Raw genomic sequence first — 17,648 nt, 5'->3', positions numbered from 1 at the left:
TTGATCTTCACGATGACTCTGAGAGGAGGGCATCCTTTCCCCCATTTCACAGATAAGCAAATGGGGATGTGGAGAGGAGCAGTAATTAGTCTGAGTTCACCTAGTTGTAAGTGAAAGAGCCAGGATTTGAGCCTCTGTTTGTTGGTTTCTAGAACCCAAGCCCTTGAACACTATGGCCCTCTCTACCCAACACAGTGTGTAGCTCCGGGAACAGTCGGACTCTGGGAGGGAAACAAAGGTGAAGACGCCACTGCCCGTGTACTCAAGGAGCTGCTTAAAAGTTGTGGAGCGACAAGGGAGGGTTCTGATGTAACAGCTTGGATGTGGCCGTTTTTCTCTAAGCTCCAGGTGCAAAGGCAACCTCTGGGAACTAAGCCCAGATCCTCAGCAGGGGAAATGTCTATCTCTCATCACTGAGAAAATCTGGCCTGGGTATGAGGAGAAAGAGAAAAAAAAATCTCCCTGGCTCAGTTCCTTTCTCCCAGCCTAAGTAGCATCGATTTTCATGGCAGCACTTGGGACAGGGAGCTGCAGCCCCATAGATGCTGAAGCACACGAGGCCCTACTGTGGCCTTGGTCTCCCCCTCTGTGCCCATGGGGTGACCCCCAGGCTGAGGGAGAGGCTGGTAGCCACCCGAGCTACTTGAAATGTGATGAGATATGTGGCTTCTGGTGGGGGGATAGGGTTCTAGGGGGAGGAGGCTTCACATCCCATGGTGGTCTGAGCCAATGGGAGGACAGTGATGTGGTTAAGCACATAAGCTCTGAAATTAGAGCATGTTGGTTCAAATCCTGGCTCTTACTATCTGACTCTTGATCTATTTCTTTCTTTCTTTTTTAGCTTTATTGAGGTATAATTGACACATAAAATTGTAAGATATTTAAAGTGCACATCATGATGATTTGATATATGTATAATAATGAGAGAATTCCTTCCATCTAGTTAGTTAACACATCCGTCTCTCTATATACATACATTTGGTGAGAACATTTAAGTTCTACTCACTCAGCAAATTTCAGTTATACAATTCAATGTTGCCAACTCTAGTCACCACGTTTTACGTCCTCAGACCTTTTTCATCTTACAGCTGAAAGTTTGTATGCTTTTACCAACCTCTATTTGCCCTACCCCCTGGCAATCACTTTTCTATTCTCTGTTTCTATGAGTTTGACTTTTTTTTTTTTGCTTGGAAAGATTCACCCTGAGCTAACATCTCTTGCCAATCTTCCTCTTCTTTTTTTTTCTTCCCCAAAGCCCCACTACAAAGTTGTATATTCTAGTTGTAGGTCCTTCTAGTTCTTTTATGTGAGCTGCCACCACAGCATGGCTACTGACCAATGAGTGGTATGGCTCTGCGCCTAAGAACTGAACCTGGGCCACTGAAGTGGAGCACGCCAAACTTTAACCACTAGGCCATAGGGCTGGCTCTTTTTCTTTTTAGATTTCACCTTTTAGCGATACCATGCAGTATTTGTCTTATAAACATGGAATGCTTTGTGAATGTGCGTGTCATCCTTGCACAGGGCCCATGCTAACCTCTGCATTGTTCCAATTTTAGTACATGCTGCCAAGGCAAGCATTCTTGGTCCATTTCTTAACCTCTTTGGGCCTTGGTTTCCTCATCTATAAAATGAGAATACTAGTACATACCTCTAAGGATTGTTGTGAAGACTAAGGAAAATAATCTCCAATAAATCACTCAGTGAGTGCTAGCCACAGTGAGTGCTCAGCGAACGGGAGTAACTTTTGTCATCCTTGAGAGCAGGATAGAATGTTGGTATTTGCTCTATTGAGGGAAGTGCCTACCTGGCCCATTGGGGGAGCTCCACATGAGTTTGTAGAATGATGAATAAAGGTGGCCCTCAGGAGCGCCCCTCCCACATCAGCCCAGCTCCTTCCTGAACTTTCTTGCAATGGTTGTGTGCTTGCAACACGCTGGTCCCTCCCACCCACCTTAGGACCAGGGGAGCAGCTTTGAAAACCTTCTTTGTGCAGTCACCAGGGCCAAGGACAAGGGAACCAGAACCTGATTAGAAACAATATCTCCATTTCCAGGGAAACTGGCAGGACATTCCTGCCTGCTGCTCTCCTAGGTCAGGTTCCACAGACACTTCAAAGTCTCTGGGAGCCAAAGAAAAACCGCGATGAGCCGGCAGCTGCCTGGCGGATGCTCTGGTTGTAATAAAACAGGGTTCCCAACAGGACTCCTTTGATGGCTCCAAACGTTGCTTTAGGATCCTCTGAAGAGCTCCACTGATAGAAGCAGTGTACTATTCATGGCATCGCGGCTGGCTGGCCGGCTCTGATCCCTCCAGGCCCAGTCCTTCCTGGGGTCACAAAAAGATCAAAACTCTACCCAGATGTAGCCACTTACCTTTCAGGTCCTGAGGGTTGTCGATGATGAAATTGCCATTCCACACCACAGCGAAGTCCACGGCCAGGTTGCTGATGTCCATCCCGTCGTACTGGTACTGCGGGGAGAGGGGCAGAGGCACATGGCCCATGAAGTTCTATATCACAGGGGTCAGGGATGCTGCTGGCATCTCAGGACGACAGGACTACAAAGTAGTCAGGACCAGGACTACAAAGTAAAGAAACCAGGGATCCTGGTTCCCCCTGGACTGAGAACGGAGTAGAGGGAGAATCAGAGGAATCCCATGTGCTGTTCAAATTATCCCTTTGGTGCCCTCCCCCCGACGTCCAGTCACTAATGCCAACAGGACACAGACCAAACCCCTTAGCTTGGCATTCAATGCCTTCCATAATCAAATCCAAACTTACATCTCCAACCTTCTCTTCTACTGCTCTGCTACACAAATCTTTGAATCCACCTGTCTCCAAACACACCCGCCCGAGCCCCACTCCGTGCCTCTGCTCGGTTCACATTTCATAAGGGATGCCTTCCTTTCCCTACAGCCCCCATCCTTCAACGCATCTGTATTCTTTCAGTCCAGCTCAGACTCACCTTCCCCAGTTGTCTTCTCCGACATTGGGGCCAGCCCTCCCTCAGCCTCTCTGTCCCCTGGTGTTGCCAATTTCTGTCTTGAGCCCTGCACTTCCTGGGAGCTGCTCTTCATCTTCCCATGTGCAAGTCTAGTCTCTCTAGAAAGTCCATACACTGCTCTGTAAACCCCACAGAGCCTTGAGCAGAGCATGTGCATAACAAACAGTGGTGGAGCTGTTGGTTGGCCCGGCCCTGGGGTGGTCCTTTCTTTCCGAACATGAGCTTTACTTTGGTCAACAGTCCACCAGGGAAAATAAAGTGCCCACAGCTTTCTGGATACAGATCTGATCAGTGCTATCATAAAAGGCCTCAAGCTGTGGCCAGGAGTCGACTCCCTCTCCCATGCGGATCCCATGAGGACTTTTAAGCCCTTCACACACTTCGGAAGCAGCCCCTCTCGGTGGCCCAGCCCCTGTGCCTCTGTGAAGGAGATCTCTGGGAATCCCCTCCATGGGGACTGCCCCAGCCCTGCCCACTTAGCTCTCAGGGCATGTCACTGTCAGCCCTCTTGCCCCCAGCCCTTCCTGCTGCCTTCCTCTCTTTGTTGTGTTCCATTTCTTTCTCATCCCACCTTCCCCTGGCGCTTGGCGGCCTTCCACCGATTACAAATTCTATCAAGCGCCTGTGACCCGGGAATCTGACAGCTCCCTGATAAGAGGCCCAGATTCTCTTTATCTCTCCCAGGCGAATTAGCTTCCCTCAACACCTTTGTCACGTCACCCCCAGCCCCCATCTCCAGCTGACCCCCCGCAGTCAGAGACAGGGAGTCGGCAGATGAAAAGATCTTCTCTGGGCTAGTATTATAATTAAACACCTCGTGCGTGCGTTGTGTCTAGCATTCCGGATTGGTTTAACCCTTGCTGCTCTTGAAAAGCCCCGCTTCCCCCTCCTCCCTTTCCATCTCCCTTCATCCCATTCCACTTCCTGCTGGTCTCTCGTGCAGCTTTCCTCCTGTGCAGCGCCCTCCAGTTTATCTACTCCCTGAATGGGGCAGGGTTTGCAGTGGAGTTGATTCAATTTGGCTGAAGTTCCACCGAAGGCCAAGAGCTGCTCTTAAACTCAGACAGGGCGCAAAGCTCTCAACTTATGCCATTAGGGTCCTCACAGCATTCCACTTCCTCAGATACCATTAACCTGCTCTGCTCTGGCTGAAGGGCCCCGGGTGCTTGCATGTTCCTTGGGGGATGTGAGGTCAGCTCACGGACTTGGAAGGTTCCGGAAGTGTGGGCAGGCTAGGTGAAGGCCTTGGCATGGGTGTGAGAGAACGCCCTGCTCCAGGCAGGGCCCGAGCCCAAGTCCTCTTACCGAGCTGTTCTGGCACTGGACGCTGGAGCTGTTGAAGCGCAGGGCAGGGACCCGGTGGATGGCCCCCTGGATGTTGAGGACACACTCATAGCCTCGCTGGCCGGACTGAGGCTGTGGCAGGTTTCGAGCCTTAAGGGTGATTGGCTTTACTTCCCCAACTGGTATCAGGATCTCCTCAGTGGGCACCAGCTGGGGACAGTCCTGAGGGAGCAAGCAGAGAGGCTCCATCTGTCCTTGGCTCACACTGTCCTACTCAGCAGAGCCAGGGCAGAGGACAGGGTCCCGATGCTGGGCCACCCTCTTGTATCCAGGCATTTTGTACCCACGCAAGGACGTACCTCATTTAAGGGGCACGTGGAGTCAGCAGGGGAAACGAAATCTATCTCTTAGCTCCCTGGGCTTTGATATTGTCATCCCCATCCCACAAGTTGTCCTATATCTGGCGTGCATGTTACAATTTAGGAATTAATTTTCAAGCACTGGTGTGGCAAGCAGTGGATTTATCTCCTGAGACACAGGATAAAAGAGGCTCCACACATCCCTGTCCCCAACCTGGAACCCCCACCTGTCGGTTTCATCTGTCCCCCAGCTCCAGCTCATCTTCCCTGGCATTGTCCCCACCCGAGGCGTTCTGTTATCGGAGGCCTCAGCTTCCCAGCTCCGACTGAGCACGCCTTTCCAGGAGGTGGATCAAGCCCTCCCAGCAATGCTCTAAACACTTGCTCTGGCTTTTTATCTCATTTCATTACCAGGCCCTGCGTGAATGCCATGTTGCTTTGGAAAACAAAACCGAAAAAAGAAAGTCTTGGTGGGGAGCGGCTGTGGGAAGGGCTGTCAGAGAGAGAGACGAAGCCAGAGAACGAGACTGATTTTCCTCAGTTCTATTCCTAGATGCTGCTTCTCCCCAGGAGGTCAAATTACCACCTGCCCACAGCTCCAATCCCCTGTCCACTTTCTCCCTCTCCAGGGAAGACAGAGCCCAGGAGCCTTTGGCAGTGAGGACGGGGCAGTCACCTCCGCATGCAGTCATTTCCTGTCTCCAGGGATCAAGTAGGGAAATTCTTAAAGGAGGCGCCTCTCTCCCCATCCACTACCCCTCCGCGTTGGTTCTGAGGGAGCATCTGGGAATGTGTGGGGGTTGACGTTGCTACCCTGCAGAGGGTGCTGCTGGCATTTAGTGCAGGGGGCCAGGATTGCTGAGCTTCCTGCAAGGTGTGGGACAGTCACCAATAATAAATTGTCCCTCTCCTAAAGCCGGAGGTGGTCCCTGGTAAGAAGCCTTGTCGAGCAATGGGCAGCCTTAGATGGGGAAGTGGGAGTGCGCTTGGCCTCTTACAGTGTGCTCCTAGGCAGTTGCTTCTTTTCTCTGGGCCTTGTGCAAGTCCTTCAGGATCTGGCCCCACCTACCTCTTGCCCTGTGGTTCTTGTGCATCATTGTCCAGCCAGAAACACTCACTGATACTCCCTTCCCTCCCACTCCATCTTCTTCCCTGGCCCTGTCTCAGTGCTTCTTTGGCTGATTGCCTCTAAATCAGCCTTCGAACTCAGCTCAGCATCTCCTTCTTTGGAAAGCTGTCCCTGAGCCTTTCCCCACACTGGCCTTCACAAGGGGTGATGGGTATCCTCCCATGATGACATTTGGCCCTCAGAATTGCGATTTCTTGTTGACCTGCCTTCTTCATTGGTCTGTGAGCTTTGAGGACTAGGCTTCATCCCGTTCACCTCTGTATCCCCAGTCTTTATCCCAGTTCCCGACATGTAGTGGACACTTGGTCATTGCTTGTGGGAGTGGAAATGGAAAGTAAGAAAACAAAGCAACAGATGAAAAGATCTCAAATTTTCCCTCTAGCTCCAACTTTCTAAATTCTTTAGAGATGAGGGTAAAGTTCTGCCTTTTGGGCATCAAGAGACTTGAGAAGGAGTTTGATTCCCAAAGCTGACTTTGGAAATGGTCATTGTTTCTGGAGTCACAGGATAACTAAATTGGTATGTCCGTATCTATCAAGGAATCCTGAGGATTTAGGAAGAGGTGGGTCCAGGGGAAATTTCCCACAGAAACCAGTATCTAGGAGGGCCTGGATGAACCTCCTGGGTAACTGGTGCCGTCCCTGGCCTGTAGGCCGACCGCATATGAGGGCACCAAGCAGGCAAGGTTTCCACAAGAGACAGGATCAAGAGGCAACCCCCAAACAGATGGGTCCCTGTTTAGAAGCCAGTCACTCAAGCTGCCAACTCATAACTTGCTCTTTACTGCACTTTCACTTTCATTCCCTGCGGGTACTCTTGACAGAGTCTTTCATATATTTATAGCCAAGAAAAAAATGAACACCACTTTAGGGAAACCCAGGCACGTCATGGAAAAAGAGATGCTACTTTCTGTTAGTGGCTAAAAAATCCCCATTGAGTCTAATAAATTGGAATCTTAATTTAGAATAGAAACAAGGCTGAGGTATAATGAGGGGTGTGCGTGTGTGTGCATGTGTACCTGTAAGAGAGAGAACAGATTTTCAGACTCAGAAATGGTTGATATATTATAAATGACGACCAGTGGCTTTACATCTCTAATGAGCTCAGAGAACAAATTCAGATTTCAGTAGCAGAGTCTAAAGATGTGCTTTTGGAAGTATGATGTTTTAGGTTAGTAAACAAGAGTATAGAATCTCTGTAACTTTGGCAAAAAAAAATACATGTATGTGTGTGTATACACACAAACACACATGAACATCACACTCATATCTTTTTGGCTGGGCTAAGTCTGGTCAGCCTGGAGGTTGGAGAATAATAAGTAGACTTTATAAACGCTCTTACGAGTTTTTTTTTTTTAAAGATCTTATTTTTTCCCTTTTTCTCCCCAAAGACCCCCTGGACATAGTTGTATATTCTTCGTTGTGGGTCCTTCTAGTTGTGGCATGTGGGATGCTGCCTCAGTGTGGTTTGATGAGGGGTGCCATGTCTGCCCCAAGGATTTGAACCAACGAAACACTGGGCCGCCTGCAGCAGAGCGCGTGAACTTAACCACTCAGCCACGGGGCCAGCCCTGAGTTTTTTTTTTTTTTTTTTTTTTGAAAGGATTCTAAAATTTTAGAAAAATTTCCCATGATCTGCTGTTTGGGACTAAATTTAAAGACATGATTTTGGGCTTCCCAAATGCCTAAATAGGCTCCAAGATGGACTCAGTAGAAAAGGATGTCTGAGGGTTGATGTTTTTCTGGCTCTTTCTCTCAGACCAGACAGGGCAGAACTCTTTTCTTTCTATTCTGTAGGGCAAAGGAAAGAAGTGGTCAGTGCCCAAGTACACTCTCTTTCCTTCTTGGGAAATAAGGGAAGATACAGACCCTTTGAGTTGAGAGATGGTTCTGATGAATATGTTAACGAGGGAGCAGCGAGTCTTGAGTGGAAACGGCAGTGGTGAGGGCTGAGGGCAGGTGCAGGAGAGCTGGCAGCCCAGAAAATTGCCAAGTTGTTGGAACTTCAATACCTCTGGGGCTTGAGGAAGGTGATGGGTTTCATCAGATACTATAAGGCCACTTCCAACGTGTTTGCTTCTGTGAGTACACACACACACACACACACACACACACACAGAGGCATACACACGTGCGTACACACACATACAGTTCCTGTCCTGAGAATAAGAGAGCAAAGAATCATGCCATGCTGCTTCTGCAGAATATGAAGACTGTTGTGAATGTTGTTAAAATACCCATTGCTCCTGCTGACCCTCCTGTCTTCTGATCAGCTCTTCAGGTCATCTTACTCCTCCCTCTGTCTCCAGGCCAACTGGCAGCAAGATCCCCTCCTCAGCAGCAATGTGAGATTCAATCAAGATGAACAGATGTCCTATTTGGGACTCTCCCAGGGGAAAGTGGAGGCTGGGGAGGAGGGGATGTGGCTGCAGAGAGGGTAGGACCCTGGCACAGGAGCCCTGTTAGTTTTCAGCCACATCGCCCACTCTGTTTGGCTCTGCTTCGCCAGCTTTCAGCGCTGGGGACCCTTCCGCCCTCTGAAATGACTTCTCCCATGTGGAAATGGCATTATCTTCACCCACTGGACTTCAAAGAGAGGGAGCAGCCAGCATCCTGGGAAGCTAATCGGATTTATTTGGTTCTATCTTACCCTTGGGACAGGGCGTAAAGAAGATATTTATGTATCTACATCTCACTAGGCCTGGTTTAGCCATGGAGGGAGATGAGCTTTTAAAGCTGAAAGCCATACATATTCCCGCGCACACCCGCTTGCTAACACCATGTCACAGCTTGATCCGGCCCAGGGAGGCAGAGATTGTGGGGCCCTATTAGAGGTCTGCTGTGCTCTGAGTAGGGGAAAGGTCTGGCTCATTATCTTACAAGAGCTCAAGAGATGATTCAATTGAAATTCAGTTTCCTCATCTATAAAATGGGACCAATAATACCTGACACGACCTTAGATTGCATGAAAGAGGGATATGAAAGTATGTTGTACGTGGTAATAAACTGGATTAACAACGTTAATATTATTACTGCATATTTGTCATGTGTGCATGTGTATGTGAACCCAGGACTGGAGGAGTTCAACTTATTCAGAGCCAGCTTGGGAACATTAAATCATGACTTCTGTATTTATTTGATGATTACAGGAAAATTGTTTAACTTACTAAACCTCAGTTTATTCATCTGTAATAGAATCCACTTTGTAGAGTAGTTAAGATTAAATGAGATAATATATCTATAAAATGTTACATATATAAGTATTCAATAATGCTCACTACTAATATTTTTATTTTGGAATTGCATTCACTCAAGCACAGTGGTTCTTTGTTGTCGGGCCTAAACATGGAATTGGTCCATCAGCCTTCTGGAAAGAAGTAGGCAGGTTTACCCCATGTGCCGGCAATCTTTCTATCTGGAAGTAGCACCACTGACTCATCTTCCATGGGCAGTTTCTCCATCTGTAGAGATGGATTTGTGCTGGTCCTTCCACACCCTGAACCCTCAGGACCAACAGCACAGGGCCCGACTGAGGTCAGGCCAGCATGTGTGACTCTGGCCATGAGACACAAAAGCTACCCGGCCCTGATTTTCTGTAGAAAACACCCTGCACTCAGCTTTTTTGGATGCCTGAGTTCTCCGTAGCCTTGGGCAAAAAACCTAAATTTCCAGCATCCTGGTTACTACATATGTCAAATATGAATTATGTGAAACTGCAGGTCTGTTGTGAGAATCAATTGAGATGCCATATGTCAGTGGTTCTCAATCTTTAGCCTAATCTGGGCTGGGGCCCAAGAATTTGCATTTCTAACAAGTTCCCAGGTGATGCAGATACTGCTGGTCCCCCCTCCCCCCTACACTTAGAGAACTCCTGTCAATGTGAGAGAATTGCAAATGGATGATGCATTAATGTTGCTATATATATCAATGGAGCTAATCAGCTATATGTTGTTTCTAGAAAGTAGATAGACATAAAATTTTGATTCAAAGTTAGGGGGCTCTTAACTGGAAGTGTAAGAGAGATATTCTAGGAACCCCAAAGAGGCCCCTAAGGGATTTCCAGTCCCCAGAAGAACCAGATGGCATCAGGTAGGACTCCTAAGAGACTAAGGGGACCCTCACTCAAGGTGGACACAAGCCCATTTGCTGTTCCCCAAATTTGCAGGAATGGGGCTCCCCGAAAGCAGAGCTTTACACAGAAGAGAGCAGGGCCTGGGAGCTGTTTGCTGAGAAGGGATGTGTGAGTGGCCATGGCTGAGAGCTAAAGTAACATTCCCGGAAGCTGGGGAAGTGGCCCTAGCAGCCTCGCTGGGAACCGGCATCCTATTTCCTTTCCTGAGCAAAGTCAGGAGGCGATGGAGTCTGCGCTTCCCTCACTGCCCTCAGGAGGAAGAGCCCATCCCTGGAGCTGTGCCAGGGGCCAGTGCATACTAGCAGGAGAGCAGCAGTGGGCCCATTCCTACTCAGGGGAGATCGGGAGGTCAGGGAGACAAAGGCACCTCTCTCACCCCAAGGAACAGACCTGAAGGAGCGGAAATGAAACTTAAAGGAGATGGGAAGCCTCTGGGTCAACCCCGGGGCTCTTTCAGTGTTAATTTAATCCTGAGTTGTGGGGCGGCAACAGCTCCTCTCAGGCCCAGCTCTCTGGAACGCTTGAATCTCTCACCCGAGGCCGAGAGGGAACTGTGTTCCAGAGACTTCTCAAGGGGGTGAGGGAGGTGGGCATGTTTCCAATTAGCCTTCTGGGGCTCAGCCCTGCCGGCTTCAACACCGGGCTGAGTTTATTTGTCTTGCTCTGTACACACTCCTCCTGCCCTCACTCCAGCTGCGGATTGGGTGGCCTCCAGGCTTGGCTTCGGGTTTCTCTTTGCGCGAGGGGGAGCCCCTAAGAGAAAATGAAGCAGCTGCTCTTTCTTGTCTAGATCTGCATGTCACCCGCTCTCTCTGTGTTCTGTCGCCCGCCTGGATTTATTTTAGTAAGGAACTTAGAAGTTTAGAAGTGACCAACATGAAGGTCAGCTTCTGAGACTGTTAATCGTGATCTTTCACTGCTGCCCAGCCTTTCACTCTGAGCAGCCCTGCCCGTGGCTTCTGCTCTTCCTGGCCCACCTCGCCGCCCTTCACCATCCTTCTGTTGACTCCTGAGCTGGGCTAACCATCCCCTGTTCCAGATCCTCAGCTCTTTGGCCCTCTTCTCTGAGTGAGAAGGTTGGCTTGAAAACAGTTTCATCCTCTTCCAGAATCCCAGGGCTGGGATTAATTTCCAGTATCCGCTAGGACCAGTGCTTCCAGGTCAGCTACATCAAAGCATACCCACTGGCTCAAGGAAAATCCTTTTCTGAAAGGTTTTCAGGGCACTAGATAACTGGTTCCACCATGCTGAGGCACCTGTGGATGGTCTGTCTTAAACGCTACCTGTGGGCACCATCTATGTTTCTTTTGTAAGACAGGTACATTCCATTTTTCTGGCTGAATATAATACATATTGTTTCAGAAACTAAGAAGAGTTCAAGGCCATGGGTATGTGTTTGGGAAGCCTTTCAAAGCCTACTTTCTTATTTTATTTAAATTTTTAATGTTTTTTATCTTTAGCTTTATTTAGGTATAATTGACAAAATAGTAAGATATTCAAAGCGCACGTTGTGATGATTTGATATATGTACATCAAGGCCTACTTTCTTGTGTTATCCATGGAAGCAATCAGCACTTGTATCAAGATTAGAAGACACAAGAGACTCTATTTCTTGAAATCTTAGACAAGTAACAAGATTTAAGGAACCCCTCCTATTAATGGGCCTTTGGGTAAAGTGGTCATTGGTTCACCCATTCTTTCATGCACGCATTCAACAAACATTCACTGAATAAGGCACAGAGGATTTAAAGATAAGATGTAGCACTTGTCTTGAAGGAGATTGTAGTCTACTGCAAGAGGGAGAAGTGCAAAGAAAGGCTATAGTAGTATATGCAAATATTACACTGTTGCTTATTTACATTTGTGGATTTTCTAGAAGATTGAACAATAGGGGAATGTGTGTATATGCATATGTGCATTTGTATGCATACACAAGGTCTCTACAGTCATTGAAACCCAACCAATTGGCTACCCTGGGCGTAAAAAACATTAGACACAAGAAAGAGAAAGTGACAAGCAGGCTTCATTGTCTTAAGGCATGCTCTGAATATGTAAGAAAGGCAACCTCTATGAAAGATCATTGGGTGGAATATTCAACAGAAAGATAAGCAGTTTGATATTCTACTGTGTTGATAACAAAGGAGAGTCAGGCCTTAGGGACGGAGCATTGACTATACAATAAAATGAGACTTTTAGCAAGGCCTGGTTCTTTCCACCAGCTGAATTTCTCTCTCTTTCTATAAGGCCACCCACCCAGCCAAACACCAGAGTCAAAGAATCATTGAATTTTATACTTGGAAGAGAGGTTGGCATGAAAAAGTGGTTGAGAGTGAATGTTCTATTGAACTAGACTATGTCTGCAGCCAAGCAAAGGGCTTAGACTCAAAGAATAAATGCCATTCACTACCCTCCTCTAGACCATGGAGTCTGTTTGGTTGGATATGTTTCCTTTAAGCTTTCAGTTTCAATTCCCAGTTCCCCTCAAGCTTTTGAATACATAGCATCTTAGGAGTCTAGTAGATAGAGAACAATTCTCTGCCTCTGGCGTATTTGCTGCCACTATTTACAGCTTTATAATAACAGGGTTTACAACATGTAGAACCTTTGGGAAGAGGATCTAGACAGCACAGGGCAGGGAGATGGCCAAGCTGACCATCTGAAAGGGGAGGGCCACTCAGATTTACCGGGAACATTGCCATGCCAAGGTGAGCCCTGCTTACCTCTGAGATATTGATCCGGCCTTCCTGGAAGGAGCAGGTGGTGGGGTCGTGAGTGCAGAGGTTGCGGTACTTGCACCAATGGCAGCGGAAGGCGCTGTTGACACAAGACAGGCACCTGCAAGGACAGAGACAGTAAGAGACAAAGAAGAGGGAGCAGAGAAGGAAGGTCAGGGTGCCAGGTAACCACCCAGGCGTCATGATGGAAGTCTGTTATCCTAGTCTCACTCCCTCGAGGGCAGATTGGTGGGGCATCCTTCAGCACTGAGAATTGTAGATTCTCCATCCAAGACGTCCATGGGACCAAAAAATTGAAAAAACAACAGAGTCCAGAGTGGGAATGATGTAACTTATACAGCAGTGGTATGCTAGAGCTGGCCTATGCCAACTTGGGAGAGCTGATCATATTTTCAGGAATTTTGCAAGTGGGTTGACATCATGTTGGTAGCTTGAAATTGGCCATGGAGGGAAAATTTACACCATCGAAACTGGCAAATGCTACATACTAGGTATTTTCCAATTGCTGGTAGTTAAATCAACATACCACCATTTAAATGACAAAATAGCCAAGAGAGCACAGGGATACAAATTGGACAGATCTCATTCCAGTCTTGCCTCTGCCACTGCTACAGGGATCACCCTGAGTACGTCATTTCACCTTCTAAACCAGAATGTCTTCATCTGTCTGAAATAAAACTTTCCTCTCTACTCCACTTTAGCATCAAACGAGATAATGTATAGGAAATGGTTTTGAAAAGCACAATGCTAAATGTGAGTATTATTTTCAAGTGCTTCAATTACCTGTTATTTCAAGCTCTTAAATTATACTTGAGTGTTAATAATTGGTTCATATCACCTGTCTTACTGGGCTTTGGGGGAGGAAACAGCATTAAATGGCAACTTTGTCCCACCATCCAAGTAGCCAGGCATATGTAGCAATAGGCTATGTGTGTGGCTCATGCTTTTCTTGCCAGGACGAGCGTTTCTTTCCCTCTGGTTTCACCTGGAAAACCAGGTGTGTATTATTTCGGCTCTCTGTGTGTGATCAGATCATTATAATGGAAATGGGTTTTGTAGGTGGGGTTGGTCTTCTTGCTGCTTGCCAGCTCCCCTGGTTTAGCCTCTCACAACTAGATCGACCTGAAAGGGTCAGGGCCAGGTCTGCAATCTGGCGCCACCTAGTGGAGACTCTGATTACCTTTGGGCGGATGGGGCTGGATCCAAGGATCACGGGCTAATTATGCCACAGTGCATCAGCCCATTGACACTTCATCTTTCCCACGCTGATCATTTTTGTTCCCTTCTGGGTATCTCCAAAGTTATTTCATTTCTGAGCTTTGGCCAAATTGATTGGTTCTTGCTAACTTATGATTCAGCAAGTAAGTAATAAAAATAGATTGAGGATGATAAGATGGGGTTCGAGAACTGGCTCTTCCACTGGTTAACTTTGTGACTGTTGTAGCACTTATCTTCTGTGGGCCTCAGTTTACCATATTAAAAAGAGCGGATTCAACTCGATTCTGTGACTTTTAACTATGAATGCCAGAAGTACAGAGGGTAAGATAGATAGTGTTTGGCAATAAAACGGAATTTTTTTCTGCTAAAATCTGCTGCCTATGACAGCATCTCTGTTGCCATAACAATCCATGGTTGAAAGTGGTGACATTACAACAATGGATCCCATCACTACTGTTGGAGTTTGAGAAGGAGGTTGGGAGGTTCTCTCTCCAAGATGCTTGCATTTCCCAAAACAGGGTTCGCTGAGATTAGAATGCAGCGATTAGTGGGCAGTTTTCTCCATTTCAGCTTCAGCCACATATTGCTATGTCCTAGCTCCCTCAGGCCATTTTCACCATTCGTTCTGTATTTCTCAGCACATCTAATGATTTGTCCCAGTGGGGCTCAGCTTTGTCTCCTTCCTTAACTACGGTGGAGACCCAGAACTCCAGCAGATGATGCTAATCATGAAAATCAGGATCAGAGACGGGGAGACTAAGGAATACTGACTCATCTGTCTATTTTAATGGCTAAAGATTCCTTTACAGCTGCAAACAGACCCTCTCCCCACATGGATTACTGAGCCCATTGTGCCCAAAGCCTGGACCCTACAGACTTGATGCCGTTGGAGTTTTGCCTATTACATAAACCTTAGATTGTTCCTATTCTGGACAATGCGAAGGATGGGTCCATAGAATATTCCTGGTTACTGCTCCCTCGGCGATGGAGCTATTGCTTGATCTCCCTCCTTGTGAATGCCTGGGGTCAGAGGTCCTGTGGCCCTCATGTGGCCCTATTATAGAGACTTGCGCTTCCCTCTTTCCCAGTCAAACAGTGCACGAGTTTCCAGATGGGATGGAAGGAGTCTAGGTTTCTCTTCCAGAGAGGATCAGCAGAAACTTAGTATGAGTCTCTCTCACCCCTCCTCTTGGCTCTGCTTGTTACTTGTGAAATGCTCCCAGCTTCCTGCACAGCTGTAGGATCTTACAGCTTGTGGGCACCCATTGGTAAACATTCTGCTGCTGGAGATGGCTGGTGAGGCCAGCTGGGTTGGACTTAAGCCCCTCTGGAGGCTGGTGGTTTGGTCTGGTTTCCCCTTCCTCCTCAAAAAGTTGAAGGCTGGGTTTGGAACATGGCAGAGTTAGGGCCTGATGGTCCCATCCTAGCCTGGTCCTTTCATTGCATGCTGGGTGACGCTCCTACCCCCATCCCTGCCCTCCTCTGGGGGGGAGCTGTGTCCAGAGCTGACTCTCTCATCTCTGAGTCCCTCCTCATTTGGTCATGGATGAGGTGTCTAAACTCCACTCGCTGTCAATCTCTATGTTCAAAGCCACCACCAACTAGTCTAAAATGGAGCACTTTGCTTATGGTTCCTAGGTCATGCCCTTTGTCGTTACTTCAAACCCTCTTTTTACTGTCTTAGCCTAAGAGTTGAGGGTAGGTGTGTTGGGAACGGGTGAGCAAGTCAGACTGAATGGGATCTGAGGCTGTGGAGAATGAATGCCATTCAGTTTAATAAAACTGAGTATATGGAACAGAACCGAAAAGTGACATTCATGAAGAGCTTCCTCTGTTCCAGACCATGTGCCAGGCCCCACAGGGAGACTAAAGTGAAAACAACATGATTCCTGTCCTGAAAGAGCTTAGAGAAACCCCACACCCGCATCCAGACCCAGGGCAGGACTTGCGGATAAGTGCTTACAGTTGGTGGGCGCTACAGTTGTAGAACTTGAACTCGGTGCTGACAAATATCTTCCCCGTCTCTTTGGATCTCAGCTGCAGCTCTAGCCCAAACCAGTCTGGAAACAAGAAGAAAAAAAAGGAGAGGGTGTGACGACCCGGACACCCAGGGGAAAGCCTGACGGTTCTCCACTCCAGCGCTCTCTTGGGGCACAGACGACAGATGGAAACACCCTGAATCCTCTCCTCCCCAGAGAGTCCCTTTTGTTCTGCTGATTGCCAGCCCAGCACTGAGACCCAGACACCCCCATAGCCCCTAGGGAAGAAGTAATGAATCAGATCCCACACAGCCCCTTCCCCTTGTCAGGCATGTTCAGTGATTGAAAGACTTTCAGAAATACTAGGCCAGACCCCTCAAGCCCCCAGTTCTGTGGAGAGGACCCCACTGAAAACCATTGGCTGAAGCCACTGCCATTCCTAGAAGGGAAGAGAAGTCTGGAAAAACTCTTTGCAGCCTTAACCCAAATGGTAGCAAGGGATTTCCTTCCTCCTGAATTTTGCTTTGGGGCGAGATGGTTTGCTTTAAGTTATATAAACCCATATTAGTGTCTGGCATAAGGTGACTTGGTCTGGTAACTTCTGTGCTGGGACTTGCCACCCCCATCTCCTGTGTCCTCTAGTCTTAGCCATCCTGGTAGGGCAGCCCCTAGCATTTGCCTCTCATGGCAGACACTTCTTACCTTGATCCAGAGGGATGATAGGGACATCCTTGGGCCCAGGTGATATGCAGATGACCTGGCTCCCGGACACCTGTCCCTCCACCTCTGTCAGGTTCCCAAAGGCACAGGCGATGCCCGCAGACAGATCGGGAGCATCACTCACAAGCAGGCTGAGCTGTGGGAGGATCAAAGGTTTGATGCTAAAGGAAGAGCCCTCGAGGCTCAGGAGACCTGTGTCTCAGGCCTGGCCCTGCCCTTACCTGCTTGCTCATACATCTTCCCTGACCTCATCTATAAGGAAGGACGTTGATGTAGGTGATCTTCTGGCTTTGACACTGAACCATTACAGTAGTGTTGCCAGGGGTGCGCAGGGTCAATGGTCTTTATTAATATTATTATGAACTTATTTTTCAGTCTTGTCCAGCATCAGAAAGCTCTGGGGGAAAGAGGAGGGGTGCTAGGGGAAATGTACCAAAATCCATCTCAGATCCTGCTCATTTTGACATGAAACCATGCAAACTTGAAAGCAAGTTGTGAGCTGAGCCCTTCACAAATAAGCCTTAGCCTTGGCCCATGGCAGAACAAGTATCACGGCTGCAGGTTTACCAGTTCGCCAGGTTGGTGGAATACAGCTAGCTCTTCACCCTGGCTGTTGTTTAGGGGCTGCTCATCAAGGTGATGGGTTTCCTAGAGTTTCTGCCTCTCCGTCCCTCCCTGGCCCTCTGCTCCTTGACAGCTCCCCTGGAGTAGGGCATTCGCTTCACAGGGCGCCTAAGTGGACACCCATGGCTTGGATGATGTCTGCTGTTACTTATGAGTCCCAGCAATCTAGGCCAGTAGTTTCCAGCCTTTTCAAGTTTGAACACCCTCCTTTGAATGGGAAAAATATCACAGATTGTCAGAAGAATATGTTGATTGAGAAACTATTTAATGGCAAAATGCTGCTCTGAATTCAGTGGAAATGAATTTGTACTCAATTACTACAATACAGCACCTAAGCGGTATTAAAAACTAGAGGTAGGAGATGTGACTGGCTCCCTCTGGCAGTAGGGTGCGCCCAGAAAGGTTGATGGTGACAACACCCCTGTGGCCTCCACATTGGGAGCCATGCTGTAGGTGGGTCTCCC

The 17,648-nt window shown here is 48.0% G+C and overlaps 1 protein-coding gene and 1 pseudogene across 2 annotated transcripts in view; both read right to left on the bottom strand.

Moving 5' to 3' along the window:
• Positions 1-17,648, bottom strand: part of PLXNA2 (plexin A2) — a 213,014-nt gene that overhangs the window by 56,847 nt on the left and 138,519 nt on the right. For both annotated transcript variants that reach the window (XM_023640785.2, XM_023640786.2), the window contains 5 exons: positions 16,543-16,696; positions 15,825-15,921; positions 12,629-12,743; positions 4,311-4,511; positions 2,376-2,472 (listed from right to left, as the gene is read on the bottom strand). In XM_023640785.2, coding sequence (XP_023496553.2) covers positions 2,376-2,472; positions 4,311-4,511; positions 12,629-12,743; positions 15,825-15,921; positions 16,543-16,696 — 664 coding nt within the window. The remainder of the gene's footprint in view (positions 1-2,375; positions 2,473-4,310; positions 4,512-12,628; positions 12,744-15,824; positions 15,922-16,542; positions 16,697-17,648) is intronic.
• Positions 1,480-1,579, bottom strand: LOC111773681 (U6 spliceosomal RNA; annotated as a pseudogene).

This window comes from Equus caballus, chromosome 5 (assembly GCF_041296265.1).
Source record: "Equus caballus isolate H_3958 breed thoroughbred chromosome 5, TB-T2T, whole genome shotgun sequence".
Lineage (NCBI taxonomy): Eukaryota > Metazoa > Chordata > Mammalia > Perissodactyla > Equidae > Equus > Equus caballus.
Note: the sequence above shows the minus strand (reverse complement) of the source record. Positions and strands in the feature narration are given on the sequence as shown.